The sequence below is a fragment of the Lutjanus erythropterus genome, chromosome 12 (assembly GCF_056507025.1).
Source record: "Lutjanus erythropterus isolate fLutEry1 chromosome 12, fLutEry1.hap2, whole genome shotgun sequence".
Lineage (NCBI taxonomy): Eukaryota > Metazoa > Chordata > Actinopteri > Lutjaniformes > Lutjanidae > Lutjanus > Lutjanus erythropterus.
In genome coordinates, this window is record NC_139328.1 from 34,378,132 (window position 1) to 34,395,625 (window position 17,494).

General features: G+C 41.1%; 2 protein-coding genes across 3 annotated transcripts; one reads left to right on the plus strand and one right to left on the minus strand.

Annotated features, from left to right (window-relative positions):
• Positions 1 to 936: 936 nt before the first annotated feature.
• On the plus strand, positions 937 to 4,893 carry fitm1l (fat storage inducing transmembrane protein 1, like). The gene is made up of 2 exons (XM_084733139.1): positions 937 to 1,693; positions 3,802 to 4,893. Exons 1-2 carry the CDS (start codon positions 1,515 to 1,517, stop codon positions 4,475 to 4,477), a joined length of 855 nt encoding a protein of 284 aa, XP_084589265.1. The 5' UTR covers positions 937 to 1,514; the 3' UTR covers positions 4,478 to 4,893.
• A 1,964-nt stretch (positions 4,894 to 6,857) lies between these two features.
• trnau1apb (tRNA selenocysteine 1 associated protein 1b) lies at positions 6,858 to 17,250 on the minus strand. 2 transcript variants are annotated; one of them, XM_084732390.1, is made up of 9 exons: positions 17,067 to 17,250; positions 15,556 to 15,653; positions 14,772 to 14,871; positions 13,832 to 13,884; positions 12,028 to 12,156; positions 11,467 to 11,583; positions 10,126 to 10,429; positions 9,308 to 9,350; positions 6,858 to 7,979 (listed from the first exon to the last, which is right to left on the minus strand). In XM_084732390.1, exons 1-9 carry the CDS (start codon positions 17,100 to 17,102, stop codon positions 7,843 to 7,845), a joined length of 1,017 nt encoding a protein of 338 aa, XP_084588516.1. In that variant the 5' UTR covers positions 17,103 to 17,250; the 3' UTR covers positions 6,858 to 7,842. The 2 variants fall into 2 exon arrangements, with proteins under 2 accessions (XP_084588516.1, XP_084588515.1); XM_084732389.1 differs by having other exon boundaries at positions 9,308 to 9,353.
• Positions 17,251 to 17,494: the final 244 nt, after the last annotated feature.

Below are 17,494 nucleotides of genomic sequence, written 5' to 3' on the forward strand. Positions count from 1 at the left end.
GCGCTCAAATCACAAACAAGGTTTCGTTGTGTTTGTTGTTTTTTGAAATGGCAAAATTATTGTGCAATCATAATTTACATTCATTTGGCAACACTGATGTATTTGCAGGAGGAGCTTTGTGGATTTAAGGAGACTCAGTCAATGGAATTGCCTTGATCAGGGTCAGCTGCAGAAACTAAATGAAACTGGGTGATATCTGAGAGAAAGATGAGAAAGGACAGCAGATGTGGACTGTGTGTGAGTGTCTGTGTTACCATTTATTGATTGACAGAGACTGCTGCAACAGCTGAGTCTCAGCCCAGATACAGTACAAAGGTTACTGCTATTAATACACATGAACACACACAGAGAGAGACACACACATAATGCAACACATTGCATATAATCTCACATCATCTCTGACACTTAATTCATGACTTTTCTGTTGGCGCTGCTCAACTTACTCTCATACTTTAATTAAGACAAAATTAGTCAGAAACCCTGTGATATACATTAACACCAAACAAATCAGTGTCACTGGTTCAACCTTCCTGTACCCTTCAGTCATCTCAGCAGGAGCAATGTGACACCTACAAGGCCCTGGAGGCGTATGACAGGGCGAGAACATACTCTGTATTTTTATGCGTGTTGGAGAGAGGGTGGGTGTCGGGGACAGAGAGGAGCACAGAAGCTGCAGTTACTACGGGGATAATTCGACCAGGGGAGGTACTCTGCGGCTACAACTCTTGGACGGCCATCGCTGTGCAGAATACAGGGGCGGCCATTGCATTTCCGAGAGATGGCCAGTTGATACTCGCTGCAAAACAATAGGAAAACGGGCAAGAAACACAGGGGAAACCTGCTGTGCAAGGTCAGGGAGGACTGAAGCTCATCTCACTTGCAGCTGCAAGACAAACCAGCCAAGCAACAGTTAATGTGATTTGGTTGCATTGTTGAGAGTAAAAAAGCTTAAGTACTGTGCACCGACTGTAGCTGCTGGCAGATACAATAAGTGGCTGCTGGAGTGAAGAGTTTCACGGTTGGATTTCACAGTGTGCACAGATTTACAGTCTGTGGAATGCTCACGGCCAGCTGTCATTTCATTCATACAGAGAACCCTCTACAGGACGCGTGGATGCCGGACACTAACAGCTAACACCAGTGGACTTCAACTATTTTGAACTACACAGCCGGTAGCTTTAAATCTCTGGATCTGGATTAATCGAGGTGCCAATGGATCTGATCTTAAACTTTGAATTCTGTAGTTTAGGTTCTACAGATTGATTGCCTCTGTTTGGACTACATAAAATGCTAGATTGTTCCCACGTGCATCAGAGGTAATCCACAGCATCAGCTAGTGTGTTAGGTGCATTCTAGATAGGATTACAGCCTTATCGCATGAAAGTACATGTTATTTAGTCTGAGGTGGATTATCTACACAAACACTGCTGCACTCAGAGCCAGCAGCAGTACAGTTTCACATAGAGATATTAAGTTAAGTTGAGATCTGGTCAGAGGTTCAGTTCTTGCTCCAGATGTTCCTCAACACGGTGCTGGTGGTCCTGACGGACCTGGCCGCCCGGCTCCTGGGTAACACTGTGTTCCGGCAGCACTTCCACCTGTGGCTGTCAGCAGTGGTGGTGTTCGGCCCCGCGTTGAGCCTGTGGGTCTCCCAGCACAGCGTCTTTGCAAAGAGAAGCCACTTCCTCTACAGGTGAGGCCGCTTCCTGTTTACTCTCTGCTCACTTGTCTTCTTTGAACCAGTTGTATTATTGCGCCACTGAATGCACTTTTAACCTGTGATCTGCCATACTGATGTGAAACAAGAGGGTAAACACAGGTGTTACCAATGATAGGTCCCATTCCATTTAGTGTAACAGGGCCTTTCCAGTGAGCCAACATGCACAATAGCAGCACCTCCCTCACTGGTAACACATGATGATGCCTATTTCATGTCAAAATGGCAGCTGTGAAAAGGGTATTGCATCTGCTTCCATCTCACACAGCAGGCCTTCACTCTGGGTGCTGCTGTTCAAAGGAAAGAAAAGAAATGAACTTCTGGCGACTAGAATTTTTGTCAGTGTTTTGATTGTTTGATTTGTTGGCAGTAAAACTTAATGGAACAATATGGCTAAACTCCATATGAAAAGCTCCTCTGCTTTGAATGACGTGAACCCCATTAAAAACATAAACCTGCAGCTGTGTGATTTAAGTTTCCCCTACTACAGCTAAAAGCCTGAAAACACAAGAGCCATTGTGTCAGTGGACCTTCAGCAAAATGCTCTTATTAGTGCTCTAGAGCTAGCTATGCTGAAACTAAAAAACATCGAAAAATGAGATTAAATCTCCAGTGATTTGGACATTACATTTATAAGCAGTTTCTGCCTTAATGACTTTCCTTTTCCCATCATGATTTCAGTGTAGGGCTGCAACTAATGATCATTCTCATACTCAGTTACTTTCTTGATTAATTGATTAATGGTTGTTTGTTTATTGATGTCAGAAAATGGTGAAAAATGTCGTCAAATGTCTTGTTTTACTCTCAACCCAAAAATCTTCAGTTTACTGTCGGAGAGGAGCAAAGAAACCAGAAAATGTTCACATGTAATCAGCCGCAATTTTGACTTTTTTCTTAGAAAATCACTCCAACTAATTAATTGATTATCAAAATAGTTGGTGATTAATTTAATAATTGATTAATGGCTTTTATCTAGCAACACTAATTTCTTCATTGATGTGACAGTGATGTCCTGATGTTTAAGCCTGGCAACATCAGCCAAATTCACAAACGCATATTAAACTCGACTCGACTCGATTTCCATGGGGCTTTATGAACACGTGCAGGAAAATATGCCTCTGGATGCGGATAGACCTGCAACCAACCAGACCAATGAAACCTGATGTAGCTCTGAGTGACGTGTGCAACTTGGCGCTTTGTTTGTTGTGCAGGAAAAACGCGGCGGCCTGCTAATAAATTTTCTCATATTACAGCTAAACAGTAAATAAAATGTGTTTCTGAAAACATTTGAGGTGGTTAAACAGGAAATGCAATAGTCTCACAGCCAGACGTCTCTTCCAGCACTCAGCACTGGAATAAGATTTGGCTCCATACATACACATTCTCCTATAGGGGAAAAAGGCCGTACCTTGTTTGCATTTCTTTAAGCCAGTTTCTTTAAACTTTCTGGGTGGAGCTAAGCCAAGGATGCAGTGACTGTGCTGCTGCAAAATAGAACACTTGTATGTCGGGAGGCGAGCCTGGGCCTTAAAATGACAACATCACTGCAAAAGAAAAGCTATCAGCTGTTAGCTTGTTTACGTTTGTACCATTAGTGTCCATTAGGCACTAATTTTTTGTTTACAGTGTGTAGGTTACAGTTCGGAGGTTGTTGTTGTTTCCCAGGGACATTGAAAATGTAGATAGTTGATGCTGCAATATTGCTTAAAACAAGCGACCAATGGCAGGACTTACACCCGCAGTGTGCATCTGGTGAGTCAGACTGGAAATGCAGTGACAGAATCTTGATTCATATTTACTCCTTTGACAGTCAATGTAACAAATCCCCGCCCCCCCCATCTTAAATAAAAAGATGCCTCTGGCTTGAAGCGATTCAGTACAGGTGGAAATCTATCTGAATGGGAGGCTGAGCAGGCGTATCTGATAGAGCAAATGAAACAAGCTCACAGTTTCATCAGGTTCCCAGGCAACTACTACACTTCAGTTTCAACATGATAAAATTGAAATTTCCTCCCATCACTTCCTCGCCTCTCAAATCTCACTTTACTTCTAAAACTGTTCATGTCTTGTCTCTGTCCCTTCAGGATGTTCTTGCGGTCTGGTTGGGGCTGGACCTGCATCTTTGTTGGCTCCTTCGTCTTCCTCCTCTCCTTCTCCATTCGTCGCTCCCTCTCCCTCTCCATCCGTCACCTCTCCCGGCTCGGGGTGGCCGGCGGGCTGTGGCTTGGCTTCTGCAAGCTCCTGGACCTCCTAGAGAATGCCACAGGAAACTGCTACGAACCTTTACTCAACAGCCCGGAGATCACCAACGGGCAGCCTCTGCTGGTACTGCGAGAGGGCGAGATTAAGTCTGTGTGCCTCAAAGCTGGGATGGTTTGGCGAGGGTATGAAGTCTCAGAGGACGTTTTCCTGCTCTGTCTCTGCTGCCTGCTTCTGGCTGAGGAAACAGCCGTGTTTGGCCCGTATCTGAACCTGGGAGGGATCTCAGACGCCCCTCTGAGGATCCTCTTCCTGTTCTGCGTTCTCCTGCTCGGCCTCTGGATCTTTCTGCTGCTATGTCTCCTAGCTTACTTCCCTCAGTTCCCCACACAGCTGCTAGGGGGCGCTCTGGGGTGTCTAAGCTGGAGAGGACTGTACCAGGGCTGGTACCGCCTGGGACCCAGCTGGTGCTGCCCCGGGAGGCCTGGGCTGGGACTGCTCACCACCAAGACCAGCAGCACCGAAGCAGCAGAGGACGCAAAACTGAACCATGAAAACTGAAAACAGGTTTTAACACAGAGATGAATGAAATCATTAGCTGGTGGTGTTTTGGAGATGACTGAGGATTCCGTTACATAAAAGCTGTCCGTTTGTTTGTTGTCTTCTTTTAACAGTATGACAAGAAGTCTTGTTGAAATGTTGAACTGTCTGTTCAATGGACAAAGTGTGTTTTCAAAAATGTATCTGTGCATCCACCGTTTTCTAATATATGCAGTTTCTGTGACACTGTGACTGAGTAGATCACAGGAGAGTCTCCACAAGACAGGAAATCAGAAAAATAGATACAGGTTTGAGAAACACAGATTTTACTGAACCTACAGCTCTGATTTTGTTTACAGTGCAGAGAAATAAGGAGTAACTGACATTATTTGATGGGTACGCGACATACCAATTTATAACTAAATCAACCCAACAATAAATGTCTTTTCTGAGTTTGTCACACCACAGAAACATGAGTTATTAACCACCCAGCCATATTTGAATGATTAAAACATGCTAAGTATATAAAATTAGTTCTCAAAATCATGAAAACATAATCAGTTTTCTCTGTTCTGAAACACTCGGGGCGTGTCCACTCGACACTACGACCTGGAACATGGATGCTCAGTCTAGCAGCTTTATCGGACACGTCAAGACATGTTTGACAGAGGACAGTGACAGGATGGTATTATTTTTCTTCTGTGTTGGGTTGTTGGAACTGAAGTGAGGTAAAGTGAACTGCTGGGCTGATTTGGACTGAGAGAGTCGCTCAAAAAAGTGACTGTTACGAATGTTAAGGGAGGAGGATGCGGTGTCGTTTGTTTGTGGGTTTGTGGGGCTTATATAAGCACTGGGGGACCATGGCTCTGGCACATCAGCAAGCCATGTTTCAACTCTACCCAGAAAATCCTCAACACCGATATCATTAACAATTTAATGGTCTAACTCCACAGTTCAGTACTGTATTGTTCTCAGTGGTTTCACACGTCTGCAACTATTTTCTAACGTGTAATGTGTTTAGAATAAAACCTCTATTTCACGATCTTTAAAAAATAAATGGAGAACTTGTGTAATGAAGTTGTGTGTAATTAATGACCACAAAGCCCATTAAAAAGATGCAATAGAAAGCAGAGATGTGCTGATACCATTTTTCCCTGGTGACACAAATTCTGATACCTTAACTTTGCATATTGTCTGTATCCAATACTGGTGCATTACAAAAAATAAATATTTTTTATCAACTGTATGGGTGTGATTTGATTGCTATGTTATTGTATGGCCTGCCTCAGGGTTAATCCTAAAACAAAAAACAATATACAGACAAATACATACAGACTTGAAGAAAAAAATTGGTGCATACACCTGTTTACTCACTGATACCATACCATTTCCAGGCATTTTCCAATACTTGTATCAGTGTTGGAACAACTCTAATCAAACATCAATGTTATCTATCAGTGTCTTATTTTGCACGAGGAACATGTCTGAGAAAGACCACTACCTGAAAGCATGTTAACAGAGAACATGTAAAGATATTGCTTGAATTTGGTTACACTTTTCTGTTCTGTTGTTCAGACAATGCTATCTCTTGTGTCTTAACCCTGCAAACACAATAAGTAAATTCTTAAAATTCACTCGACTTTCACTGAGTCCTGGTTCTTGTAACACAGGTCTATTCACTTTTTACACAACTGCTACATACAGAAATATATAGCACAAGTTCAGACACTATCCATGTTCCAAGTGCCCTAAGTTCCTAAAGTGATGTGTTCAAAGGGTCCTATGCTCTACGCTAACCCGTCACCCATTATGTGCAATATGTATAAAGCTTGGGAACAGAGGACGTTGGGAAAAAATATGTAGAACTGGGAAATATAGGATATTATTTGTCATGTTCCAATTATGTACCACATATAACTGGAGCATGTAGAACATAGGAATAACCCCATGCTAACAGCTCTGTGAGGCTTAACTTCAAGACAAAATATTGCTTTGAACTAAATGCTAACATGCTCAGAATTACAATGCTAGCATGTTGATGATTTGGTATATTTACTATTCACCGTCTTAGTTTAGGTTTAGCATGCCAACATATGCTAATTAGCACAAAATACAAAGTGATGCTGAGGATAACAGGATCAACCACCTTTCCCAAAGAAAAAAAAGATCTTAGTCTTGTTAGAAAGTGAGACGTTGACAGGAAAATTAGGGGAAAAAGATGGGGAACTGGGGGTGTTGCAGTTCGTGGTTGTGTGTGCTCTGAATGGTCTGATTGGTTGGGATGTTCTCGCAACCAATCAGACCATTTGGAGCACAGATCCAACATGCTGACACTGTAACAAACTCACAAGAGAAATGCTTGACTCTTCCCGTCTGTATGAAGACAAAGACAAGAGGACAATTTTCCTCCTAAATTTGTTTATTGTTAAAACGTCTCCAGAAAGAAAATATACAGTATACAAAACATCAGCCATCAAACAGCAGAGGATAAGTGCTGCTTGGACATCTGATACAGCAAATCAATCAGCTGTCAACCTCCTCACAAAATCATTACATGCAGTTTCACAGCGCTCAAAGGTGATTGGAGGTTGGACCATTCATCTATTATATAGAAAGACATGAAGCTTCTTGTCTGGAAAACAGTGATAAATTACATGTGGCTGATTACAGCTGGGTAAATTCAGTATCATCTTTCCACACTTTACCTTTTACCCAGATAATGTTCATTTCATCTATCAGAAAAAACTGAGGAAAATTCCTTCATTAAAAAAATGAACAAGACAAAAAAGACTGATATCCCGTATATACAAAGTAATTCTCATGTCCGTCCTGGACTGAGAGGAAGTACATGGCCAATGACAATTAAGGCATAGTTTTAACTTTTGTCTTCAGAAGACAATCTCTTCGTTAAAAGTCTGGGCCTGTTTCGAGAAGCAACGTTCGCTTTTGCTGGTGTCACCATTTCAACATGGATCAACAAAAGTAAATGACAGTGGAGTTCATCAGTGACATGTTAAATATTGAAATATTGACACGACATTCAGTTTGCTACAGCTACTGTGTGCCGGTCAGCAGCAGAGACGGCTGCTTCAGCACTTCATCCCTACAACTTTACACAGACGGTCATGTTATGCACCACACACTAACTTCACTGATTATAGAACAACTTTCTGAAAATTACCAACATGGTAAACATTAAAATCAAGTGAATATTTGTGTGTACTTGAAGAGGAACAAGTCGGCCTTCAGTGACTGAGAGTGAACTGAAACTGACCCTGTGAAGGTGTCAGTGTGGTGTGAGATTATGGCAGATTTATGGGGAGTACAAAATCATAAAAAGAATGAAATATTTAAGGTTTAGGGAGGGGTCAAAAGAGTAAGAACTATCAAGAGAGGGAGGGGATGGGGGAGTCAATAGAGTCCATAGGTTCCCAGTGACTGTCCATCAAGGCGTCGTAGAGCTCCTCGCTGCGCTGCATGAAATCTTTGTTCCACTGCTCCACGTCACATTCAGGGATGGGTTCTGTAAAACAGCAGCAAGCAACGATTTGTACGCATCCACAGTGTGTGGAATATATTAGGGTTGGGCAATACGTTAAAATTTTCTAACCGTCTAACGTCAGCTCATCCACTGGCAATACAACTCACCAAAACTGTCTTTGTTAGTCTGTCTACTCTTACAACAATCACCAACTCTGGTTTGGTCAAATTAAATCCTTAATACTGCGTGAAAAGTGTGCAAAGTGTCTAACTCTGCAGGCCGTTTTCTTCTCACTCCACACCCAGCTCAGCGCACGCCTCATCCGGCTGAGTGGGTGTGTACTGTGCCGCTGGATGAGAGGGCGTTTCCGAGCACTGGCTGTCACTTTGCAGACCATTACATTAGTAAAATAAAATGACAAATATCGCCCAAGAAATCAGCCAAAAAGAACAACCAGGGAAGGATTCAGCCCATCGCCAATAGTCGATAGATTCATTCAGTTGCCCAACCCTAATGTCCGTCTGTGCATGCAAATAAAGGACACAGGCAGCTAGCCAGATAAGTAATGGCCAGGGCCTCTTCGCAGCCATTCTGTGCGCCATGCACAACTTCCAGGGTCACAGTTTTATAACATGCACATGCAAAGAAACATGAGAAATCCCACTGGCCTCCACGCAACACTTTTCCACCAGCTTTTGGAGACTGCTAACCTCTATCAAGGCTGCCAACATCATTATCTCTGCTGGACATAAGCTGGGACGGGATCTTTTAATCGCTTCTGTGTGTGTCTGTGCATGATGACTGAACTTACAGCTTGTCTGCAGCTAATCTGACCTCTGTGATTCTGATGAATTTATGCCTTTATGCTTTTATGGCTGAAGGCATTATGCTTTCAGGTCATCCCATTCTTGTGGCCATCAAGATTTCATATGTTAATTAAAACAATTATGACAATTATGAAATGTGAAAATTCATGCTGGAGCTAGCCAGTTACCCAAAGTGCATTAGAAAGGATAGGCTGACGTTATTCATTGAAGATAGCTAGCTATTGTTAACTTATCAATAAATAAGTCCACCCCTGTATAGGGTTATCAAAAATAATACTGCCTTATTACACTTTTCTTTGTATTTTACTGTTATGTTGTTTGTGGCACCAGACAACCCTGAAGTTGTGGATTCAGATCTGTGAGGTATGTTCTGCTACCACTCCTTCAGAAGAGACCTGATCAGCTGTTTCACATTTATTATCATGTGTATCTAAACGGGCAACACAAGAATGTGTGTGCTGATGTGCCAACAGCATATCTAGTATGATGATAGTGCAAAGAAAAAAAGGACATTTTAGTGGTAAAACAAAGAGGAGGTCTTACCTTCTGCATTGTCCTCTTCCATGCCCCCTGTCTCCTCATGACTCTGCTGGGAAAAACATTAGATACTGAGAATCTCTGAAACACTGAAAGTATCCTGTATGTGTGGCACTCCCAGCAGGAACCCTGGTCATAGGGCTGGGTGGTATGACAAAATTTTCATATCATGTTTTTTTTTTTTTAATCATTTCTGTTTCAAAGTATTTGACGGTATTTTTTTTCATGCTACAGTTTCTTACCCACATTTTCTTCTAATGAGAAAAGTATTACTGCAGTTGATTGGCTTTAAACAGCCCATTTTACTGTCATAAGGACTGTATCGTGTTTTTTTCCATGTTCAGACACAGGTAAAAGCATGACCCCTTCAAAGTATGGTTACCATCACATGGTGGGGACGACTATACGATTAAACATTCCCACCCACGCTAGTTGGCACCAGAAAAACTAGTAGTTTAAAATATTTAAAAATAAAATATTTAAAATATTTATCAATATTTCATTCATGCATGATGCCAGTTATCTGTTTCCTCTAAGATTTTATGCAGCTGCACGCCACTAGTCGGGGCTGTGGCTCTGTCAGACAGCAGCCTCTCTCGACCAGCGCGTATGAACCAATCGCTCTGGCAACCCCGGATGTTTATATCAACAAAGTCGGACAGATGAATGTAGACTGTGACAGAATAAGCTGATATATATTCACTCAACTGGAGAAACATGTGCCCACATTAAGCACAGACATAAACCTGCAAGCGGAGCTGCTGCTGCTAGCACTGCTAACGTTAGCCACACTGTGTGTCAGGCTGTCAAAGTATTTCCCTCACCTCTGCAGCTCCTGACATGTCAGTGGACATGGGTGGCATCCCCATGGGAGGTGGTGGCATCATGTGGCCTGGTGGGGGGTAGCCATAGGGCCCGTAGTTATAGTTGTAGCCAGTGTTGTAGCCTGTGTTATAGCCAGTGTTATAACCAGTGCTGTTGTAGCCGCTGTACTGGTCGTAGCCGCCCCACTGAGAGTAGTAACCCTGACCCCCGCTGCTGTTGCTGCCGTAGTAACTGGACTGGGACTGGCTGTAGTTGCTGTGGTAATTCTGACCCTGGCCCCCATGGTAGTTGCTCATCTTCTGGCTGCAAAACAAGAGAAAGACAGCAAAGTTTCATTAACATTTGATGGGAATTTGGTGAATGACACTTGAAATCTTACAGCTCAGTTATCTCAGTTATCAAATTAAAAAGATAATGAACAACAGCACAAATATTTACATCTCATCAAAACTGGCCAATTATAATTTGTAAACCCAGGTTTTAAGCTTATGTACAGTACCTCAATGGAATCTAAATTGATTCAAATGTTTAAGATGGATCATGAATAATTCTTTAAGTCAATGGTTCAGTGGAAATTACAGGTACACTTACTGCTCTGTACAGCACCTGAGACAGCTGTCACTTGATTAAGTGACCTGTCACATTAACGCCAGAACAGATCTTGTATCTTGTCACTGGCGCTATTAGTCTTGTGTGTTAACCACAGCTGTGATTAAAGGTTTGGGTGGACTGCATGAGAGTTTCAGATTTCAAATCAATGTACTATGAAATGTACTATCCTGACATGCACCTAATTGCCCCTCCCATTTGTTCTCCTGTTACATCTCCCTGGGAATGCAGACTTACTAGTGTAGCAGGGACAACTTGGACACTTGAGAAAGTGCTGGTCAAGTCAACATGAACCAAAAACTTTTTCAGCACCTCATTAAATCCAGGCCTATAAATAAGTCAGGCTGTCCCTGAGGCAGATGCATATAGTAAAATTTTAAAGATGCTTTTTTTGTACCACAACAGAGGAAGAGAGAGAGATTTTCTAATGCATTACTTTCCATAAAAATATGTTTATATGTTACATGTTATATGTTATGGTCACATTTAAAGGTTGAATGGTTATGTACATGGCCTACCACACTAAGACTCACAGGGAAAATAAAAACACTTCAAGACCATCAAGCTATGTGGCTTTTAAATCACTAGTCATGACACTTAACGTGATCATCTTTCTGAGTCATGCGTTATCTTTGGTGATTTCTACACCATTTTATGCTTAGTTTTACTAAATTGATGTACAGTCTAGAGATGTCGCCATGTTCCATAACGTTTCCCTGTCCGTGTCTCACCTCTTTGCCACAGCAATGCTGAGCCTGAGCGGCTTCCCCCCCAGCATCGTTCCCTGGCACTCCTCGATGGCCTTCTTCTGCTCGCTCTCCTCCCCAAACTTGACGAAGCCGTAACCTCTGCAAGTCAGACAGCAGTTAGACCTCCTCTCCACACCGGCATACGCTCCATACTTGGCATTTAATAGCCACTTATAATGAGAAACAGAATATAATGGGTATTATTATGGTAGAACTGAAACTTGTTGTTTTACTTTTAACATGAGGTAGCATCACTTGAATTGTGAGTTGCTCTTGCTTAGCCTATATGGGGAAAACAATAGTTTTAGCATAAGAAAACATTTCTTCAGCCTTATGTCGAAAACAGATGATGTAACTGGTGGTCATGGTCCGTAACTTTGCTAGCTAAACAATCATTACACCACAGAAACCACGACACATTATTGTATATCTCTTACAATAATATTCAGACCAGAGTATTACACACATCTGATGTCAAACTGAATACTTTTAACATTTCTCAAGCCACATGGCTGTCCTGTGCACCTCTATGAGCTGGCGTACCTGGAATATCCATACTGGTCAGTGACCACTTTGGCTCCCTTGCAAGAGAGGTACTTCTTGAAAACTTGGTGCAGTTGGAAGTCGTCCACCTCAGAGGCCAAGTCGCCCACAAACACTGAGAACTCGGGCCTGAGACAAGCAGAATATTTGATTAAATATTCTTATCTGACTTTGTTACTATTACTTTACTATACCACACCATACCATTACTTTCTTTTCCATAAGCAGCAATACTCCCCTAAACCAGTTTACTCTGACTTAAAGTTATAACAACAGATTATTTGTTTTCTTACAGTGCAACCTAAACCTGGACCCTACTTTACCATGTTTTTGTGTCTAATAGCATTTTTTTTTTTTACAAAAAATTCTGTATATATGTATGTATTTTAAGGCAAACAATACATGATTGACCCTTTCCCCATTGCCAATAGACGAATTTGCATTTTTTTTCTGATGTGTGCTGGAAAGCAGAGACTTAACTTGTGTGTGCAGGAGAGCTGACAGAACAAGTATTTTTCCAGCTCTCAGTATTTTTGTAGCTTCTAACTGAATCTCTGTGGTTTGAAGTTTAGTTTCTCTTCTCTTCTCCCTTCTCTTGTTGCTGTTATATTCACTTTCAGAGGACTTTTAGATGATAAGTTGGCGCTGATGAAAACCAAATATTTCCTGATTTTGCTGCCAAACATTTCCCAATTTTGCTGCTTCATAATAAAAGCTTTAGGATAACAAAATAACAGGGGACATTTATTGCGAAGCCAAAATTTTGGATTTGTCTTATATTGAGTGAGACCACTGTCGCCATCAGCCATGAAACAGACAGCAAAAATGATTTCACACTAGAAACAAACCAAACCATGGTTTAATTTGATCCAGATTGAGACCACTTCTTTTGGTTGGACCATGGTTTGGCTGTTTGGTTTGGACCGTGGTCTGAGGGAGGTTCCACACCTGAAACTTTAGTTCAGATCAAACTGAAGAATCCACAAGTCTGGACCAAATGAGGCAATAGTGAAAGCACCCTATGTGTCTGGCAACATTATAGAGAGGATCCCTACAGAGACAGACACTTTTTAACAAAAAAATAAATAAAATCCTTCTTGTTTAACCAGAAACACCCGTTTATTACTTTCAAGCTACCAGACTCCATTTACAAAAACAATAATTTTATCCTTGTAAAACATATCATTCAAACTTGACAGAAACAAAATAAAACTCATCTAAAATCACCTTGGTTAGTCTTTCCAATGCCAGATAAAGACAGAATTCGGTGTGAAAATATTGGGTTAGGGACAACAGAAAAGTCATCAGAGAAGTAGCGGGGAAAACAGCGTGTAGAGCCAGAATATATACACGTCTAATCTGGTGGTTTATTTTGAACAAACTGGAGTTGGTGATTTTTGGAACAGTGGAAAGGGTTTCAAACATGTAGGGGATAAACTTACTGACTGTGTAAAAAGAGTTTGGTGGCTTTGTCAGGAACGATAAATAAAAAAGAACCTTACTCTTTAATAAAAAAGGTCTCTGTGTATTGATCCTTTCCATAATGTCAGACACTTAGAATAACAATCTGAGCCTGTCAGTGGCAAAAACAATCACTTTTACAGGCAATACCAAACCAATTTCAAAATTTCACTTATACAAGGAATAAAGAGACACACGGAAGAATAGGGTCCAGGGTGAAAAATACAGGAGTTCCCATTTAAAGTTACAATAACAGCTGATTTGTTGTCATAAAGAAAAAACACGTTGTATTTCTTAAGTTAAAACAGTTACATGCAGAAGTTGAAATTGGATCAGATCTTACCCTGCCTCTGGCCGTTTCCCATAGGTGGCATAGTTTAGCTTAAACTTCCGGGGCTGCACAGGGAGAGAGAAAACACACACACTGAGCCGACCTCAAACACCAAAGACGTGTAGTATAGCACTGATATTGCTGGGAATAAAGAGTGGAGTTATTATGGTTGTGGTTATTTGGGTTTACATACCTCCACCACCCAGACCAGCCTTTAGCCCATTCCTCAGTTAGTTCCTACCAGAGACTCTATTCACCAGCTTCAAACAAAGTACATTCATGTACAAGCAGCCTCTCAGCCACCTTCAGCAGCAGGTACAGGCCGGTGGACAGGGGAGCCCAGTAGCTTGGCCAGCTCACAGGGCCAACAGCATTTCTAATTCAGTAGCAAGCAGCTAAAGCTCACAACTTAACACACCACTTGAGACTGGCATGTCTTTTTTTTTTTGTTTTGTTTTACATCACCATGCCATTAAGTAGACTTGCTGCCACTGCAGCCAATATAAAATATAGTATCTGTGACAGCTATTTAGTACTGCTTCTTTGTAAACAGTTTGGTTAAATTCACTGAGACAGCACACTAATGGTGGTGAAAGTCACACAAACGGCAAATCTAACAGAGTTGGCATATTTAACCAATGTATTAACAAGAATCTGGTGTCTTTGAAGAGAAAAATGACAACCTCGTATTATAGAAACTTTTAAACATTCAATACTACTGAGTTACTGTCGTAACAAAAGGAGGACCAAGACTAGTTGAGCTCCTCTATCCACAGTCAAATCAACAATTATATACTGCTTCATAATACAACTAATACTGGAAAAAAAAAAGGAAGGCGGTATTAAAGTGTCAATAATATAGATATTCATGGAGAAACAGTAATCATATTTTGCAGCAAGGCTTGCAGAAAAGATATGAGTAAGTATTTTGCAATTACACCAAAGAACTGACCGGGTTTGATCCAGGAACTAGTTTTCCGTTGAGTCTTTGGACACAGCGGTCAACACTTGCTTCATCTGCCAGCTCCACAAAGCAGTATCCTGCTGAACCACTGCACACACAGAGAAAACAATGTCTATAAAAGGCAATATAACAACATTTACATCAACAGAATAAAAGCCACACAAGTCATTTAGCCATCAAATCTGCGGTAACATTTTGGTAAAGAGCGAGAAATACGCTAGTCTAAAACAACATATGGTGTAAATTCATTTACAGGGTTTCCTGTAGTTGTTTACAGTGGAAGTGAGTCGACAAGTAAAACTTAAAAAAAACATGCTTAACATTTTTCTATGGAAAAACTTACGAGCATTTCTATTACAGGGTTTCTGCAGGTTTTAACAAGTTAAATTTAAGACACTTACAAGACCTTTATGAATGCAATTTAAGACCTATTTCATGCCTTCCATGTCAACACTGGTAAAAAGAAGTCCCAGAATTAATTGCTAAGTAATCCTTTGAGTTTCCCATGTGACTGTGATCCCTTATATCCAGAGTTTCCAATGTGAGCATTTTCTGGCACGTGGTTTATTGCTTCTAGAAGTAGTGATTTTTTCGATGATGTTAGTTTACTCACCACATCACAACACAGAAGCTGGGTGTGCTGATAAATTCTGACCAGGCATCACAGTTTGCATTGCACAGTGGATATTGGTTCCAAGTTGGTTTAATTTTGTAGTTTTTTTTAACAAAAAAACAACCTCCTGTATGGCGTGAGGTGCTCTGTATTTCGTACCCTGTTATCCTGTGAGTGATGATCTTGACTCCAAATGGCGATTCTCCCATAGCACTGAAGGCCTGCTTGATGAAGTTCTCATCCATATATGGGTCCAACTAAACACATATGAAGAGAAATTTTCCAAGTGTCATATTCAATCTAAACTAAAAACAAAGTTCATAACAGTACAGAAGTATGTTTCAAGGTGATTAATCATCATTATACAACATATACATACACACACACATATAAATACAGACGTTTATAGAATAAAATGGGATACAAAACACAAAAAACAAAGTATTACAGATCAATATTTTTTAAAATATTACGGATGGAAGACATATTTGTCATTGTAGACATTTTACAACCTTAAACAGGGGTTAACTACTAACATTAATGTTCCATTTAGATGACCACAAAGCCGAGTAAGACAGTTGGTATGCAACCTACAAGTACATAAAAATGCCTAAAAATATATGCAGTGGCGCCATCATTAACATAACTGACACCTACTCTGTTCTTGCCTGCTACAAAAACAGCATTTTAGTTTGTGCCATAACTCTTATCAAAAGTCATTAGACTTTTACGTCTCAAAAACAAAAGGGAGATTCTATGAGAGGCACAATTTGGGTCAATAGCTGGCAATAGACAGCAATGTTGATTATGATGATTAAGGTCCCATTCCATTTAGTGTAGCAGAACCTTTGCAGGGAGCCAACATGCACTAAATCAGCATATTGACTGTGAACTGAATGGAGCGGAACCTTGATTAGTCTCGTTGATAACACCAGTGTTTACTCTGCTATTTCATAACAATATGGCTGCTGTGAAATGTCTACGATTAGCTAACCAACCATTTGGTAGCTCGTTAACTTTTGACACATACTTTTAAACGTAATAATCGCAAACTACCCATGACTACAGTGCCAGTCCAAAATCAGTATCTAGTACGGACTCACAAATGTGAGCCAAGTATTTACAACTAAGTTGTAACATTTCCCTTGAAGCTATTTCAGTTCAGTCGCAACCAGCCGCCCGAGGCCCCAAACAGATAACGTTACGTTACAGCTGCTTTCTTGAATGAAGTTATCCTCCACCACACTCTCCTCAAACTTGTGCCAATTTAGATTTGGCAGACTGATCGCTTCTGTGCACTCTCACTTCTTGTGTGAAGTTAACTTAGTTAATGCAGTTCTACAAAGCAGTGATACGTTATGATAATGTAACGATTAGTTCGTACCAGGATAAAGCTAACAGCTAACGTTTGCTTCATAAGCAAAAAGCTTAGCGGGCAGTAATGATTTGGAGGTAGGGCGTGCTTGGTCAATCTTTTGACTACCAGTGCTGGCTACTAAAGGTGTTAGTAAACGGTGTTAGGCTCACGAAGCACCTTGGAGCAGAAGTTAACCTACGGCGGGGGTCACATTTGCGGGCTAACTTAATGTAACTTAACCAAGCCAGCTAGCAGCTAACACGCGTAGCTAAGCTAATGTTAGTACACAGTGAGAAACAGAGTTGACACATACATCACCCATCCATAGGCTCGTCTGTCTGTTAAACATCTTGGAGTCTGGACCGGAGATTAAACTGTACTGGGGTTGGTGGGAGTGAGAAAAAGCTAAATTTTACTACGTTAAAAGTTATCCACACGGTCAGGCTGAACACCAACGTTCTTGCTGGTCGGCTTCCTCTTCCGTCTCAAGCTGCGGCGCTACTTCCGCTGCTCGTCCTGCGCGCTCGCACCCCCTTGCGGGAGCGTGGACAGTTCTTCTTCTTCTTCTTCTTCTTCTTCTTCTTGCTTATGTAGCATATTTGTCTGTATTGTTTGTTTAGTGTGCTGTTAAATAGCTGAATGACCAAATCGTAATCTTGATATCAGAGTTTCCTCTCTGTGGGATCTTGATGTTTTCCTCATCACTCCTACTTTTCATTGAATTCCATAAAACCATCTGCC